Source organism: Chlamydotis macqueenii, chromosome 18 (assembly GCF_036417535.1).
Source record: "Chlamydotis macqueenii isolate bChlMac1 chromosome 18, bChlMac1.mat, whole genome shotgun sequence".
Classification (NCBI taxonomy): domain Eukaryota; kingdom Metazoa; phylum Chordata; class Aves; order Otidiformes; family Otididae; genus Chlamydotis; species Chlamydotis macqueenii.
The window spans coordinates 3,310,081-3,327,228 of record NC_141573.1 but is presented as its reverse complement, the minus strand read 5'-3'; the positions used below and the strand labels follow the sequence as shown (position 1 = coordinate 3,327,228).

General features: G+C 41.4%; 1 protein-coding gene across 2 annotated transcripts in view; it reads left to right on the top strand.

The window, feature by feature from the left end:
* The window catches only part of CEP112 (centrosomal protein 112), a 163,427-nt gene that overhangs the window by 121,967 nt on the left and 24,312 nt on the right, over positions 1 to 17,148 (top strand). For both annotated transcript variants that reach the window (XM_086762479.1, XM_086762478.1), the window contains one exon: positions 610 to 759. In XM_086762479.1, coding sequence (XP_086618605.1) covers positions 610 to 759 — 150 coding nt within the window. The remainder of the gene's footprint in view (positions 1 to 609; positions 760 to 17,148) is intronic.

The window sequence follows — 17,148 nt, the reverse complement described above, 5'->3', positions numbered from 1 at the left end:
TTTAGTTTTGACTTTCCACAGTGATAAAAAAGGTGGAGCAAGCACATTTCAACAAATTGAGTGAATCATGGAAAAGGTCTGGCGTGAGGGTCCTGGACATTGAATTAGGTCCCCGCTGTATTGCTAAGCAGAATATGTTCCTTTCAGCAGCTCAGGAGTTTCTCTATCCAGTTTAAATTTCAATCCAGTATGTAAATCTGGGTTTTTTTCTTCTCTGCAGTGTCAAGCGATAAAGCATCCTTCTAGAAAATGAGCAACACCATCGCTGTGTAAATCTGCAGCGCTGCTTTCAGCGCGGTGCAGGACTGGAACCACGCTCTGTTTTGAAGATCACAGATGTGCTTTGTTCTCATGAGTAAATATTTTGGAATGTCGTAGTGGAAAACCCTTCCAAATACTTTGTGTTCAGCAATTTTTGTCGTTCGCAACCTCACTATGTTCCTTTTTCTCTGCGTGGAATTTCATGCTTGCTGGTGTGTAATAAGTTAATTTAAAATATTTAGCTTGCGCAGCAGAGTTTGCCAATGCCGTGCTGGTACCGAACATCAAAACATGCAAAATACATGCTTTTTACAGAAGAGAGATTTAGCATGCTGTTTTCTTTTTTAGATCATAGCTGAACTCAGGACAACCGTTTCCTCTCTGACGGAGGAGAACAGCCGGCAGCAGCTTGCTGCGCAACAGCAGCTCCAGGAAGTTCTACAGAAGTTTGAAGATAAGAAGCAGCAGCTGATTGCAGATAATGACAGAGCAATCAAGGTAATTTGGGGATTTTAGTCACTGATGCTACTGGCTGTTGGAGTACAATTAAAAGTTCTGCGGTGGGCAGAGGAATGCAGGTATGGTTCCTGTTCACCCAGCGCTCACCAATTCCGGTCCCTGGCCCTTGGCTTTGATGTACGGGTGACTCAGGCTCTTGTTCCTCTGCCTGATCATACGCCTGCACAAACGCCTGGGTTTGGCGAGTCTAATCCATCCACTTCAGGCAAATACTTGAAACTTTCCTGTTCTCTTTCTTTTAGTACTGGCTAAGACATTTTAACGCATTTTCAGCACCTTTATCCAGTGCTTTCAGTACCTGAAAAACATGAAAGCCGAATTGCGGCGCCGGAGAGCCAGCGGTGTGGCACGGGCTATAGCTGGGTTTTCATGAGGCGACCTCACCTTTCATGTTGAAAGCTGCAATGAAGGAAAGTGCTTTCTCAGGTTCCACTGAAAACAAAGTCTCTGTTAAATATGAATACTTAATTTTGACACTATTACCTCAAAATGTAATGAAATATGTAAAAACCAAAGGAGAATTGTGCACAGGGTTTCTGAGCAGTATCCCGGAGAGATTTTTAGCGCTGCTGCTGCAAGTGAGTTTTGTAAGATTTGGTCAACTTGGGGAAGAAATTGCAGGAGCTGTTATGCTTGGGGTTCTTGAACTTTGCTTAGTATCATTAATATTGTACTTTGAGAAAAAAAATCTTCCTTTGAAACCACTGATTTAACGGAAATTTACTGAAAGCCAGATACCCAAACAGAAAATTCTTAGGAAGGTAAACTGCTGTGTATGCTTCTGGAAGCAGAAAGAGATGTTTTTGATATTTGATCACTTAGTATTTTTAAGAACCACACATACCTCTAAATGAGCATACACAGAAGTACTTTGCTTTTTATTAGCCTGGGGCAAAAAAAAATTGTTTTGATGAAAGTGCAATTCTAGGTGTCCTAGAGATGGGCAACATCTGATCTAGGGCAAGCTGAAGACCTTGAAGGATGACTAAAGAAACATTCTAAAGATAAATCAATTCTTAATTTAGCATAAGCCTTTGAGAAGACTTAATATAATATATAAAAGCTATTGAATAGACTATCATTAAAAAACAGGGATTTGCTAAGTATAAAATTGATTTAAACTAACATAGAAGAACAGATTGCAATTTCCTTTCTATGGTATTGAGTGACTTCCTGAAAGACCTTCCAATTATTTTGTCCTTCCAAAGGGAAAAATACATTTTCACAGAAACCAACCGGCTTTGAGAGAAGTTTTGTATTTAGTCAGTAAAGTGATATCCAGATGTGAATGCCATAATACACGATTTTGATGTTAATTCAGGTTCCTGACTCTTTGTTAGTTAAAGATTTCTAAGATGTTAGTATTTCACAATTGAATCTATCTCCTTAATCTTTATTTTAAATGTTATATCATAAACATTAGTGAATAAGAATAAATGAAACTTTTAAGAACATTTTTCTTCTTTTGACAACCTAAAAACCCAATTGGAACAACCCTTTTTGGCCTCAGATGACCTCCATTTGGGTCAGTTTGAAACAAATGCTTAAAGTACTTGGCATTCTGTGTTACACCATGATTTGTCTGGCCTTAGGGCCTTTGTGCCGTTGGAGTCATAAAATCGGGCTAAAATTTTGGCTCATCACATTCCTTTCTTGTGGCTTGGTAACCAGTTTGGATGCCATCGCGTTGCAGTGTGTAGTAACAAAGGCCTCAGATGCAATGGTCCACCAAGGCCTTGAAAAACTGACTCCCATCGCTGCCTTTTCACTGCTGTTGAGTTTGAGCCTGTTGGGATGACAACAGTGTTGGCACAGACAGCGGTCCCAAAAGCAGTTTACCGTTCAGTGCCGCGTAGATATCTTTGCTTTGAACTTACCAGGACTTGCGTTCTTTGGAGGAGAGTACAAGGACATGGCGACTGGCCTGGCGTGGAGCTAATCCAGCGAAGCTCACCTGGCCTCTCCTGTGATGTGCTTACACTTCAAAGACCAGGAACCACTGGTTTAGCCCATAGCTGAGAGCACAATTATATTAATGCCCTGCAGATGCTTGGAAAAGCTGCTTAAATAGCCATGTCTGTTAACCCATTTGTGATGCTTTAGACCAGGATTTTGGGAGGCACCCTCCAGTAAGGATTTGGGTCCTGAGCTCCTGAGAATGTCTATGCAGGAGCTACATTGGTCATTGATGTGTAGTGTAAACTTATTAAGGCTAAATTTAAACTGGCTGTCTTGCGTCCCGATAGCAATCTAGCCACAACAACCCGCAGCTCCATACAGTCAAACGGTCAGAGCGTTTACCTAACTTTTCTGCTGCTTTTGGCAGCGGTTACTGGCTGGACTTGGCACTAGCATAAAGTTGATTGCGTTGTAGAGATACCTTGAGGTTATTTATGAAATCCTAGCCTTAGTTCTTTTTATGAAATCCTTTTGGATTCTGAGATTGAAAGTGCAGAACAGTTCCTGGGATTGGAGCTGCAAAACATGTTCAGAGCATTTTGATGTAGAAGTTGATGGCCACATCAAAAAGTAAATTCTGGAAAGAAAGTGGATGATGGAGAGCATGCAGTGACAAACCCACAACAGAAAAGGGAGAAAATGATGCTTTTTTTTGCCAGAGGAACCACATTTATTGTTTGGCTTGTATTACAGATTCTAGGATTCTGTTATATTCCCTGAATTAACACCAAAGTTTCATTAGCAAAACATGTTTTGAAGATGACATATTTCAACACTTTGTGTGTCAGCCAGCTTATGATCAGATTAATTCTGTTAATAAATAAGACTTAAAAGATTTCTAGAAAAGAATGTAATATAATCATGTTCTTCTTCATGTGAAAAATTTTGAAACAGTTGTTTTTCTTTGTTATGCTTAAAAATGTTGAGAGGGGGAAAAAAATCAAAAGTGTATTTCATAGCCATAGCAAAACAAAGGAGAAGACTTCTGGTCTGAAATTTTCTGGACCTGTGTGGACATTGAGTGTTCTCAACATCATTGTATATTTGTTAGATGCTGTCGTATCTTGGAGCAAAAAGATAATTTCCTCCTTGCAAAGGTTAGACTGAGGGTTTTATCAACACAGCGAAATTTCTCAGTGCAGCTATAACAAAATACTCTGCTCTAGTTACGCTTGAGTCAGTCCTTGTGTGAGGTACTCTATCTCCTTTTATTCTGGAATACTGTTTCCACAGGAGGGGGTTGACGTTGGTGTCACTCTATTCTGGCACGTCACGGCAGCAAACTGCCCCATAAAGAGAGTGCGTGGTCCCTTGGGCTTGCGCCCAGCACCGCCCGTCTGCCGCCCAGCCCGCCCTCCAGTCTGCCCGTGTCCCGCCGCACCAGCGCCGCGCGCCCGCCTTGTTTTATGTGCGTAATCCCCCCTCCCTTTCATGTTTAGTTCCTGCGAAAAGTAAAACAAATTATTTTAAACCTTGGGATGTTTTAAAGCATTCAGAACATTTCTTTAAGGGCACCTGATACCTTTGTTTCCAGAAAGTAGCTGTCAAAATATACTGATGGTGTTTACAAACGTCTCTAAAATGCGGTGTGTCAGAAAAACTGTGTTTTTAAAAATTTTGTGAACAAGCTAGTTTTGCGTTTAGTTATATTTCATTATCAACCATGTTTATTAGCAAATTCCACTTGTAATTACAAATAATATTTTGTATTAAAAGAAAAAGCATGTCAGAGCTGTGGGAACATTAACTGAGGGACTGTAGTCCTGCAGAAGAATTTAGTTTATTGTCCTCAAAATACCTTTTGGAATAGCACCACTGTACTCTGCAATAGCCAACGTTGGGTTTAGTACGAAATAAATGATTACAATGTGTTGGTTCAGAAGTCCCGAGCAAAGCTAAGTCTCAGTGTTTTAGGCGCCTTGATTAGTGCTTGTTAAGGGAGGAGAGGCATCAGAGAGCACACAGCCCAAATTGACCTGATGTAGAGCACAGAGAAGGTGCATTTTTGGTTCTGTCTTGCAAATGAGGCACTGGAGGGTAGAGTCTTGACTTTGTCCAAGGTTTGTGGCAATGATGGAGATTAACTCCAGACTCCTGACGTCTAGATCCGTGCATCAGGATCCAAACAGTAACAAAACCGTCGAGAGATTCTGTGAGGGAGGTTGCCCAGTGTGGAACAAGTACACTTGCAGTCTCGTCAGACGCTTTGGAGAAAGCTGAGCCAATTCAGTCCGTTTTGTTAAGGCTGCTGACGGGTTTCCAAGCCATGGCAAATACAGGGGGAATAAATTTTATGTTCAGCATTTGCTTTGTGTTTGCAGCAGACAGACTGTAGTGACTGGTTGTTCAGAAGGCTACGAGCGTGTGTAACTGATAGCACTGAGGGTGTTAATTAGGAAAAAAGAACCTGAAAGCTTAGTGTAACTAAAAATGAAAATCTAAAACTTTGGGTAAAGTGAAGACATAGATTATTTCAAGGACTTTTTGTTAAGTGATCCCTTCTCCAGGATACATTGATGCAGTGGGGTTAGCTGTTATAATCTAGACTACTGTTGAATAGCTGTGTGATAAACTTTATTTATAAGCTCTTTTTTTTTGTATTTTTTTTATTTTAACTTGGCTGAAGGTGTTTTGGGTTTTTTTTAGCTAAGTGTGCCTGTAAAAAGGAGGTCAGTATTTCGCTGTTGAGGCTGACACGGACTCATGTCTTACAAGACATCTGGTCAGAACATACGTTACTGTTTGCGATGGTTCGATGGCCACAGACATGCCAAATTCTGGCAGTCGTTGAAGATCTTCAGAGATGTGTATGTCACAAAGTTCTCCAGAGGGATCTCAAATCCGTCTGATTGCTCCTGTGGCTCAGCATTACCATGATGGACCATTTGGCATGGTGAAGTAAGGAGTTTTAAGGGACCCTCTTGAAAAATTACATGGAGTAATTTTTCATGGACCCGTATTTCTTTGTCGCTGACTTTATCCTATAGCAATACTAATGACTCTGCAGTGTCTTTTATTGGCAGGGAATTACGAGGCACCTACATTTGTACCTTAGCATTGTAAAGTAGGCATAAAAATTTACCAGGCAAATAACATTATCTTGCTTATAATTTCCTGTATATCAACAGAGGAAATGTGTCTTCCAAAAGGACAGGCAAATGAAATCTGCAGGGCTTTTATGGTTTTGCTTTCTCTTTTACATGAGGTCCATACTCTGAGGCACCTGTTTTTCACACTCTTTGTGTATATGAATACTAGTCTCACCCAAATTCAGTCTGTTAGAGAAACGAGGGTTTAGCCCCGAGCTTGTTGACTGTTGCTCATTCTCTGTCTCTTGATTCCAGTGCCTGGTGGTCTTTGAAAGGCTGTATTGACACATTCATTATAAATGGTAATAAAAATAGGCTTATTTATGTGTTAAGGTGAAGCAGATGTTAATCAGAATGGAAATTCTGATTTTAAAAAGTCCTCTCTCCTTCTCATAATCATATCTCTTTTTCTGTTGCCACAGAAATTATTTTGTGGTCTGAAGCGTAGTACCTTCTCTTCAGAATTACAGGCTTTCAGATGTTTGGCCAATCCGGCGATCCGACTGGCTGAGCATCTGTAAGTACTTTATAATATCTTTGACATGCTTTGTGAGACAAAGAATTGAGTCATCTTTTTTTTTTCCTGCAGCAAGCTTTGCACTCTGGCATTTTTCTTGACTTTTCATGTCTCAACACATTGAAGAACTTACCATGGCCAGCAGCAAAATCAGACTTACAAGTTTTATAAAAGACTAGAGCCAGTGCTTGCCTGGTCCTCTGAACGGCAGACCAGTTTTATCCAGCAGGTTTAAAAGTTGTATTTTAACTTTTTCCTACATTATCATTGTTGTCCTTGGTGTTCTGCTTTCCCTCTAGAAGGCACTTTGCTGCATGAAGTCTTTTTTAATTCTTTTTTAGCCCTGGAAGGCGAGCCACCTTACATCTACTAGTGTCCAAATGACAGAATTAAAGATTCCCTAAATGCATGACAAAATATGAAGAAGTCTTATGTAGCTGAGCTCTCCATTTCTTGTAATGAGGTGGGCTACAGTAGTTTTGCAGTGGAAAAATGGTGCAAAGGAATTAGAAACAAACCATAAAGTTCACTGCTTTTAACTGACAAGACAGGAGTAATAACCCTGCGTGGGGTCCTGGGCGATTAGAAAGGTGAGGGAAAAAACACTCACTCTGATTAGTAAGTGTGTAGTAATACTGAGGTAAGCCTACACAGCTAAGAAAGAAGGGCAGACAATGTTTGTAACTAGGATATAAGAAAATTAAAATTAGCTTTTTCAAGGCTGCTGTGGTGGTTGCAGTTTACTGTTGCATTTCAAAGGTGTTTTATTCTCCAAAGAGCACAGGGACTTTTATGTGAAGGAGAAAGAGAGCTGGGGAGATACGCAGAAGTGACGAGGCAGACTGCCTGGGAGGAAGAGCCTGTGCTCAAAAGTCTGGGACTTGACTGGAGAGAGAGAGAGAGAGGAAAAAAAAAAAAGATAAAAACAAGTGTCTAATGTCCTCCAAACACAGGGCATCTGTAAAACAGTCTGTGCATAGGACTGTGTAGACTTTCCAAGGGCTGTTCTTTGTTCCAGTTCCAGTGAGTTCCTGGAACGCAGCCTCCTTCCCTGCTCCTGGAACAGCCTTGACTGCAGGGCTTCTCCAGCCGTGTAGGTGGAAACACAATATGTGTGAACGATATGTTCAACCAACAAAAGATTGCTGGAGAAAATGGCATCTTCAAAGCAAACCTTCCGTAGTCCACAAACATTTATGACTCTGTACTAAAGGTTTTTAAAGCCTGGCACAGTAACACAAGTTGCAAGGTTTGGCAAATAGAGATTTGGGGATGTGGACCTGGTCTACTTATCAACATCTATTTCCCTTTGAGATCTTTCTTACATCGTGGCTGATCCCAGGAGCAAGCCAAACTGGCACCAGATTGCATTGCCCGATTCCAGCGTGCTTACACAATTTCCAGTATTTGTGTAAACATTTCTCACAAAGCTGTATGTTGTGATATAGATTGCTTTTGTTTTTGTACTAATCCTGGTGCTGGCTGCTCCAGGGAGATCAGCAGGAGAGAGTCACTGAGGATTTCAGCTTTATGCCTTAAAAGGCTCTTGCCAAAATTCATGTTGACTTTAGAAATCTTCAGATTCCATTTAGAATTTTCTGCTGGCTCTCCAGCTTTACATGTAACTGAAACTCAAGCAGATCAAATATCAGAGTATTTTTCAAGAAATGGCTGGCCAACACTTTTGAATGGCAGATCACAGTGAAATAGAAATATCTTTGTTAAACTTACCGTTTTCATAATAGTTGGACTTTTTCTAGATGTAACAAGAGAAAGCCGGTGAATCCGATACCAGTACAGGGTCACACTTTCCTGGTATTTAAGGCAGGGTAGCAGCAGAATCAAGTGGTCAGTAGCACTCTTACAGGTTTTGGAAGGCATTGCCTTTATTTTCTATAAATAGTGTTTTTTTCCATACAAAATGAAAATACTTATTGTTTCCTTAGCATTAAAGGCTTAGTTACAAAGGACTACTAAAGGAAAGCGGCCAAAGCTGCAATATTTCTGCCACTTTCTTGCATCAGTGGAGTGGAGAATAAAGGAACTTTCCAAGTTACAGTACTGTACTTGAAAAGGAAAAAAGTACGCGGCGACTTTTATCTGTGTATTCAGTAGATCAGATGGCAAACTCACCCAGACAGCCTAGCAGGGGAGCAGCTTCTGCTTTTCTCAGTAAGCCCTGAGTGGTGTGAAGCAACACCGCGTACGACATCAAAAGAGACAAATATGCATCGAGTGTAAAGTTTGGGTTTTTCAAAACATCTGTCTAATTAGCACAACTTGTATATTTGTGAGTTCTAGCTCTGGCTTTCTCACGGTTGCCTGCTCGGCAGAAGTGGCTTTTTCCCCTCCCAAATTTGTGTAAGAGGTTAAACCTACAAACGCTGTCACCAAACCTGACCCCTTGGATCCTTGATAGAGACCTATCCTGTTTCCTCCTAGCATCAATCGCGCCATTGTGCCTAGCTAGAAAATGCGAGATGTAGCTCTTAGCCAAATTTTTTCTAGAAGAACGAGATCGTTTTAATTGAATGTTATGATCAGCCAGTTCTTGTGGTTTGACGTGGATTCAAAACGAAGCAGTTCATCTGCTTGAAGAATGCGTAGGTACTAATATAATAACCTCAGTAAGCTTTCGGATGCCTCCATCCTAAGGGAAATTGGTTTGACTTGCCCTTCAGTGGAAATTTTGTGTGCTGTTGGCAGCCAAAATAGCACTAGAGTCCAGAAAAAGAAAAAATATATTCCTGTATATTGTACTTTGTTCCTTTTCCCATTAAAATTTGTATTGTAAACATTTTCGGTTACACCCAGTACACCATGTTGCGGTGCAGTTCAAGGAAACTGTCTCTGTGTGTTCATGTGGCACATGTGTTTATAAGAAGGTGAAAAACTAGGTTAATTTTATTGAAAATATACATTATTCTTTGAGCCTTTTGCACGTGGATTCCTCACTTACCTGCATTGCAGTTTGGGATGCCTTCCCTAGGAATGGTTTTTTGTTGTTGACTTGTGCACCGTCTGCACTGTATTGATTCTCTTCATTGATGAACAGGACTTGATATAGTAAATATTTTATTTGTTGACCCTTGAAAACATGCATGAAGAAGACTGGGGACTTGAGGCTGAAGCTTGTAGGGAAGATTGGGAACCTCAGGGCTGAATGAAGCTTTTTCTTAAGTTCTTCTGTGCAGGCATCAATAGTTTTGTATCTTTGGCCTCTTCAGAAAGCCTGAGGTCCTCCAGCGAGGACTATTTTATGGAGCAAAAAGAGTTCACCTGTTTTCTTCTTCAGGGGTCTGTCTCTTAAATTTATTCTCAGGAAACTGAAATAAGCATTGCCTACAGGACAAAATTTAGGACTCTCAATTAGCTTCTTGGCGACGTCCCCTTTGAAACTGCCAGATAATAGAGGAGTGGGGCAGTAAAACAGAGATTAGTCCAGCACAACAACAAAAGCCTTGCTCCTCTGACACAGTCACTTTTTAACTTCTTCTGTTACTAAAACTGTCTCTGCTTATTTTTAGTTCAAGCTTTCACAGCACTGAAGTCAATAACTGCAATTAAGTCAATATGTTAATAATTATGAAAGCAAATCCTTCAGCACTGATGCATATTTGTGTATGAACCTAATCCCTGATACAACACAGCTACCTGCAGTAGTGGTGAAGATACCTGTTGGAACTGCTTTCACCAGCTTGGCCAGTCACCCAGGAGACCCAGAATTTGTATTTCTGATGTTAAATAAGTCTCCTGCACTTGGCACCTCAAGAGAAATATATCCTCAGTGAAAACCTCAGATTTCCAATTATGAAGAATTCATTAAGGTCTGCTGAAGTTCAAAGCAAAAAGGCCAGTTCCTCACAGGTCAGGGCAGCTCTTTTAATGGCTCCTGCTTTGCCTCCAGCAGCAGCTCATCCCCAGAACCTGTTTATTTTTCTGCCAAGACTGTTGGCAGGTGAATAGAGTCACATCAGATCACCTCACGAGTATTTTTATGCTGGAAACCTATGCCCCGAATATGCCATTTTCCTGGCCCAGCATGACATGAGATCATGGGTTTCAAACCTGTCCTTGTTGGCTTTAGAAGACAAAACATGCAATGCACCTTTTGTGAGATCTGCCATAAAATCACAGCTCAGTTTTACACTGGCGTTTGCTCCCTAACAGTTTAGAACATCACAAAGAAATAATGCCGGCTGCGTGGGGAGGAAGGAGAGCATCGCTCAATCATGCCTGAAAAAATCAGATCATTTGCGAAACGAAAGTGGGTGAATGCGAGTCCTTCTAGAAACCAGCTCAGGAGAAAACAAAACAGTCTCTTTTCCTGGGAAATAATTAGTCAGGACATGTCAGCAGCCAAGCTTCATGCAGATATACTGTGGTTTAGGAAAGCACCGTATTTGCCCTCTCGCCAGATGGGCAGCAGTGCTCGTCCAGGATTCATCTGGGCTCCGGAGAGTCGCTGTCTCAGGAGTGCAACACTTCGTTGTCAATAGGAGGTTGTGCTGGCTGGCTGTGTTAGAACAGTGGAAAAGATGCTAAAGCCTGAAGTGCTGTAACGTTTTCCTTTGTATTTTCTACATGATGGCTCAGGGACTGCCATGGGCACCCACACGTGGTACCATGGTCCAGCTCGGCCCTTTGATTCCTGCTGCCAGTGTGACTCCCTTCTCACCCAGCATCCACCCTTCCACCACCAGGATCTAAAAACTGGAGGAGGCATGGGAGAGGATGTGCTCATCCAGGGAGGGATGATGCCTGCAGGCAAACGTCCGATCCGTTGCACTCACCCCAGGAGCCCCGGGCACTCTCCATCCCGCTGCTCTCTTCCAAATTTGTTATGTAAGGGAGGGTGAAAGGACAAACAAGAGAAAGCTAAACATGAAAAGTGAGTTTGTTTGCTTACTGGGAAGCTTGGGAGTGGCAGAATGAAACTGTATAAAGAAAAATTCCGGCTACCAAGTGCTAGATACCTGCAGGAACACCTGCACAGTTGGACCGAGCCAGAGCTCTGCAGGCAGCTTGAAGGGGAAATCTGAGAGATGCCTTGGCTCAGTCTGGCCTCAGAAAAAAGCATTGCTTTTCCCAATATGACTGTATTTACATTCCTTATATTATTGTTCCTGATATCCTTTACAGTTTTGCACTTGTAATTTGGCAAAGTAAAACAGCAGTTACTGGAGACGAGGTAGCAATCTGAATCCTATCAGTGGATTTTGATTGTTCGCGTACCTGGAAGCACCTGAGAGCTGTGCTCTGAGCTCCAAGGAGCAGCTCGTACCTGATGTGTTGTTTTCGTCCTACCAGAATAACATATGACTTCTACTTACATTTCTGTAAATCTGAAAGGCAAGATGGACACAGGAAAATGTGAAGTGATTGGTGGGCAATGAATACAGCAAGGTCTTTATTGTCACTGTTCACATTTATACTTGTCTTAAGTGTTTACAGGCTGCTTTTTCCTTTCTCCTGTCCTCTACTGGGTCTCCCCTCCGTCCTGAATCCTGGGGAAATGTGTATTTGCAAGTCAAGCTTGGCATTGCTGCGGGCTCATTTACTGGCACCTGTCTCCAGTAATCCAGCCTTGGTGGCTGATGGCCCTCCTCCCTCTCTAACCTGCCTTAGCAGAACCTGCCTCTGCGAGGACGAGCTTGTTTCGGCTGCTTTAGCAGATCCTGAAACTGCATCAAGATTTAAGCAACTTTAAAATTGCTTAAGTTTCTTAGTTCTTTCACACTGCACCATGTATTGTTTTTCCTGCAGTTTATTGTCTTATTTGTGATAAGGAAAAGTTTCCTGAGTGTGCCTAAAGCAGCTGGAAAGCCCTGCTCTGTGTGCTGCGCAGGTCTAATGAGAGCCGTTAGTATGTAGCTGCACAAATGAGAAACCGGTGGCGCTTTAGAACTTGATCTGTTTTCTGTTATTTTTAATGCTTTTGCATTTTAAAACTGTCATCCATATAAGAATATTTGAAACTACTTACATATTAAAAAAAAAAAAAGAGAAAATGAAAAGAGCCTGCCTTCCTTTGAGATGTGCCAAGCTGGTTTGGCAGTCGATCGCTTAGCACTGATCAAGCATTGCTCAGCTGGTCAACTCTTGTGGCATCTTCTACCTGCGCAGAAACATTCTCGCCAAGCGTTTCTGAAACCAGAAGATGCTGGTTGGGTTCTTTTTCTTGTTCAGAGCATTTTGGATGGTGGATATGGAGATTTGACACTTGTCATTCAAAGGTTGAAAGTCCTGTGGAAGATAAACTGCAAAGATTGTTTTGGCTGAAGGAAAACAGAAGTGGCTGTCCTGGTCAAAGTGGAGTCCATCTGTCTCTGTTTTCTGGAAAATTGTATCTGATAACAGATGCCCAGGAAAAAGTATAGGAACAGGCTGAAGACTTAGGGACATTTCCTCATATATTTTCCCATTCTCTACCAAGATACAGTTAAGGGAGTTACTGTCTGTATTTCATAGTCTTTGGTGGCTTTTTGTTCTGAGGACCTGTGTGGTTGCTCTTTGAGTCCTTGTGCCCTTAGCACTCATGATGGTCTGGGGCAAAACATTCCCCACTGTACGGTTTCTGGGCTTTGTGTACCTTTGGGGAGTACTTTAGCTGCCTTGTCATGATTCTGTGGGAGCTCCTTGAAAGGAAAAGCAGGGGGATGTCTTGGGGATGCTCGTTAAGGCCACAAGTAACTCAACAAAAACTGAGTGTTGGTGCTGAAGTCCTCTCCTGTCTGTGCATTTCCACGTCAGACTTTTCTGCCCCAGCAGAAAGATCCACTAACTGAATTAGCCCAGTTTTTCAGCCATCATTAGGCTCAAAACTAGGTCAAAAAAGACCTAACAACAACAACAAAAAAACCAACCTAACCCCAAAACAACAACAACAACAAAAAAACCAGCTCCACAAAAACTGTATCTGAAACACATCAATAGCTTTGGCAAGTGTTTCCCCCTCTCATCTTCTTCCTAGTTTGCCTGTATATAAATGACGCGTAATTTGTTACCTGTATTGGTGAAATTATCAGCGTCAAAAGATCAAATGTGGGGCATTTGTTTCAAGTGCAGCCAAGCAGTCACCTGTTGCAGTGATGCTCGTGTCGGGGGGCTCTACCAGGGAATCCTCAGCCTGCTCTTACCAGGGCTGGAAGTCTGCAGACCAAAATTGTCCAGTCTGCATCAGACATCAGAGGTGCAACAAGTGTGGCTTGAGTGTTTAAAATGATTGTGATACAGAAATTACAGTAAAATATTTTGAATGAAAAGCTAGCAGAAACATTTAAATAGGTTGTGAAGCCCGTAGTTTTTTTGCTATGTGTGCATATGTCTGTCTATCCAAAATATTCTGTACTAAATAGAGCTCTAGAATGGAAGGAAGAACTTCTGAAGAAGCTGAAATAGATCTCACCCATGTCTAATTTTGAAAAAGTGTGAACTTAAAGGATTTTGGAAATGTTTAGAAACATTGGCGTTATGACAGCAAGTATCTCTGTCATAATGTCATGATTAAGTAGATCAGAAACATTCTGGGATGTTCTGATCAGTTATGTTAATGCATCTTTTAAAAAGTATAAAGCCGATGCTCTGTAAAATAGATACTTGAAAAACAGTTTTCGTTTTCCTCAGGCTAGTGAGATTAGAGTTTCGTAATCTGTTTGGCCAGCTGCAGAGGATGTTCTTTTTCATTTTTTCTTTTTAAGTAAATGAGCTTCATCTCAACATGATTAAAAAAAAAAAAAATCAAGCTTCAAAAATGCTCAGTTTTCACATATACTTTTAAATAGGAGCGATTGCATTATCGTGTCTTGTTGCAAATGTAATGGGGTTGGAGGTCATTAAAGACTTTGAATAAAAGAATTTCCAAGTGTGCATTCTCCCCTGTCAGGAACCATCCCATTTTTGGCGTACAGGCGATATTTAGCAGATATTACTCTGCTGCCTCTCGCATCGTACGTGTACTGAGTGCGCAGGCACTCTTGAGTCAAGCTCGCTCTTGTTCGGTTCAAAAAGCAGTGGTGTGCCTTGTGAGTTCATGTTGGTGGTTAAGGTTACTTTGAAAGGCGTAAAGATGACATTAGATTTCTTGGAGTGTGTGTGTAAAAGAATGTGTGTTATTTTATGTAATGGGGAGAATTCCAGCAATATTGGGCAGTCTGCTAGTTACTGAGATTTCACAAAATTCATAGTTTGTTTTGTTTTGTTTTGTTTTTCACAAAATTCATAGTTTTTCTTTAGTTCTTACTAGGAATCAGATTAACCTATCAATTAGAAATATCTGAGCCTTTCACATTTACTTTTTGAAAGAGGATAGGAAAAGAAGATGTTTTGTGAAGCCTGTAGGTCTTCCTGCGTCTGTGACAAGGAGTGCATTTTAAGGAGAGGTTTGCAGAGCACCAGGGCTGTACTGGGACTGCTGGTCCGTCTCCAGGTGTAAACTTTCCGAACACCCACTTAAAGTGGCAGTTTGGTGATAAACCGAGTTGGGAATGAAGCCCCCGGGGGTGAGAAGATTGCCTTGTTCAGCGAGTGATTGATAAATATGCTTTATCGCGAGTCAGATGTTCTCTAAATCATTGCAGGAAGGTCTGCTCAAACCCCTGATGTTTGTTTTTGTAGAGCTGTTGGTGAGAATACAGCAAGCAGCAAAACCTGATGTTTTACTAGGTGATTTGTATTCACAATAGCAGTTTTTCACTAGCACGGCATATCCATTGACGTGACGTTTTAGACGTTCTTACGACATAGCATCAAAAATTCAAGAAGTTGTCTGAAAATGTTGAAGCTGCCATCGGGTCTTCACAGGAAACCTGCTCCGAGAATGGCAGACTCCTTGCCGTTCCCTTTGATTGCAAAGTGTTTAATAAAAAGCAAATTAGGAAATGAAAATTGTCTCGTGGATCAATCAGGCGGAGCAGTTGCGTCTGTTCAGCATCATCTGTCAGACATTATTAACCTGATTGGGAATGTTTTATTTTCTATAATAGTCTCAAAATCAGGCTGAAAGGTTGACTTAAAAAATACCTGATGTATTTTGTGTGTGCTCTGAGGCTGATAACAAACTGTGCAGTTCAAGTTTTAATAACTAGGGGGGAGCTAAGCAACTTCAAAAGGTTTGTGATAAATGTTCTTGACAATGCGTCAGCTGAACATTAGGCAGGATCTTGGTAAATCCTCTCATAAGTGGTTTAAAATGGAGTTTTGAACTTCTCCTTCATGAGTGTGTGCTTCAGATGTCATGGTATCTTTGGGTTTAAAAGCTTCATTTTATCTGGTCTGTGTGAGCCATTGGTGTTGCTGTCTCCACCTCTCAAAGTGAGAGAGGGAAAAAGTTCAGCAGTTTTCTCCTTCCGACAACCTCTGCCTCTGCTCTTGACCATGAAACTTGTGAAGGCTGGGAAAAAAAGGAATAGCCAGATTTAAAGCATACTAACAAAATACCCCAGGTAAATATTATTGTAAATCTTCTGAGCTGACAAGCTTTCCGAATGACTTTGTCACGACAGCCCTAAGATGTCGTGGCAATAGACAAAGCAACGCTTGCACATGGCAGCTGTTTGATGGCTTTTGTGGTTCATTGAGAAAGCAGATGAAAGCAAGTTTATTACTGCTCTTTGAACCTTGCCTCCCTCCTCCTCTCCTATCATCTGAGCCACTCAAAACAAAGCACAAACAATTCCTTCCTTGGCTACCCCTGGAAAAAAATGCCTAACTTTACAATTTACACTGCTGTTTTCTTTGAATTTTTATCTTTGCAGGACTTTCCTGCCTTCTGACATCCTTTGTGTTTCAAAAGAATTGAGTTTATAGTGCCATGTGGTGAGGCTCTGACTCAGCAAAATGCTTAGGCTCTTGCCTAATTTGAAGCCTACGAATAGCTTTGCTGGTGCTGTCAAGGTGTTTTAGGGATCTATGGCTCACGACTTTGCAGAAAAATGGTCCTAGAACTTTGGTCAGCTCAACTGGATATTTACAGAAAATGCTGGAAACACACCAATATTTTATAGGACTGAAGCAGGAAAAAATATGTACGTCGACAATCCTCACAGTGCTCAGGGAAGCTCCAAGAGACACCGATCCAGATGAAGTCTGATGTGGAAGTGTAAAGGGAGTGCTCAAGAGCTGATGCTGATGTTCCACTCCAGAGCCAAAGTATATAACATAGACGATCAGTCTCTTGCCCATGAATTGTGGAAAGTGAAAATAGAGTAGCATTAGAGCCTACTGCACTGGAGAAATGTTTGTACATATGGGTTTTTTTATGTTAAGTGACCTACTTTAAATTTTTTTCACTACTGCTAGAGAGACTTGGTTTTGTTCCTCAAGACAAATTATTCCCTTCCTTCCTGAACCCCTTTATTTCTTCCCACGCTCCCTCAAGGGAAGAAATTCTCGTACTTCACAAGGGCATCTCCTGCTGGCAAACCGCAGCAGCAGTGTAGACCGGCACAGAGAGGAGCTGCGTGACTTGCTTGAATGGGCAAAGCCCACAGCTCGGGTGGTTTTGCAAGATCTCTACTCTGAAATGTCAGCGAAGCGGGCTAGACTTCCAAATGTGCCCAGTATATGGGAGTTCAGGTTATTTCAAGTAGGAGTTGATTATTCTGTACCTTTGAAAATTACCCCTTCTCTCTGATTCCTTACCGAAGAAACCTGCTTTTCATAGCGATAGCAGAAAATGGGCAACCAGCTCTTTTAGGGACACATTTAAAAATGTGTTACCATTTCATTTTCATTCCATGTGGTAATTCCTGTTCACTATTCATGAAATAGTGTTTGGTGGTTAAAATTATGTATTAGGCATGA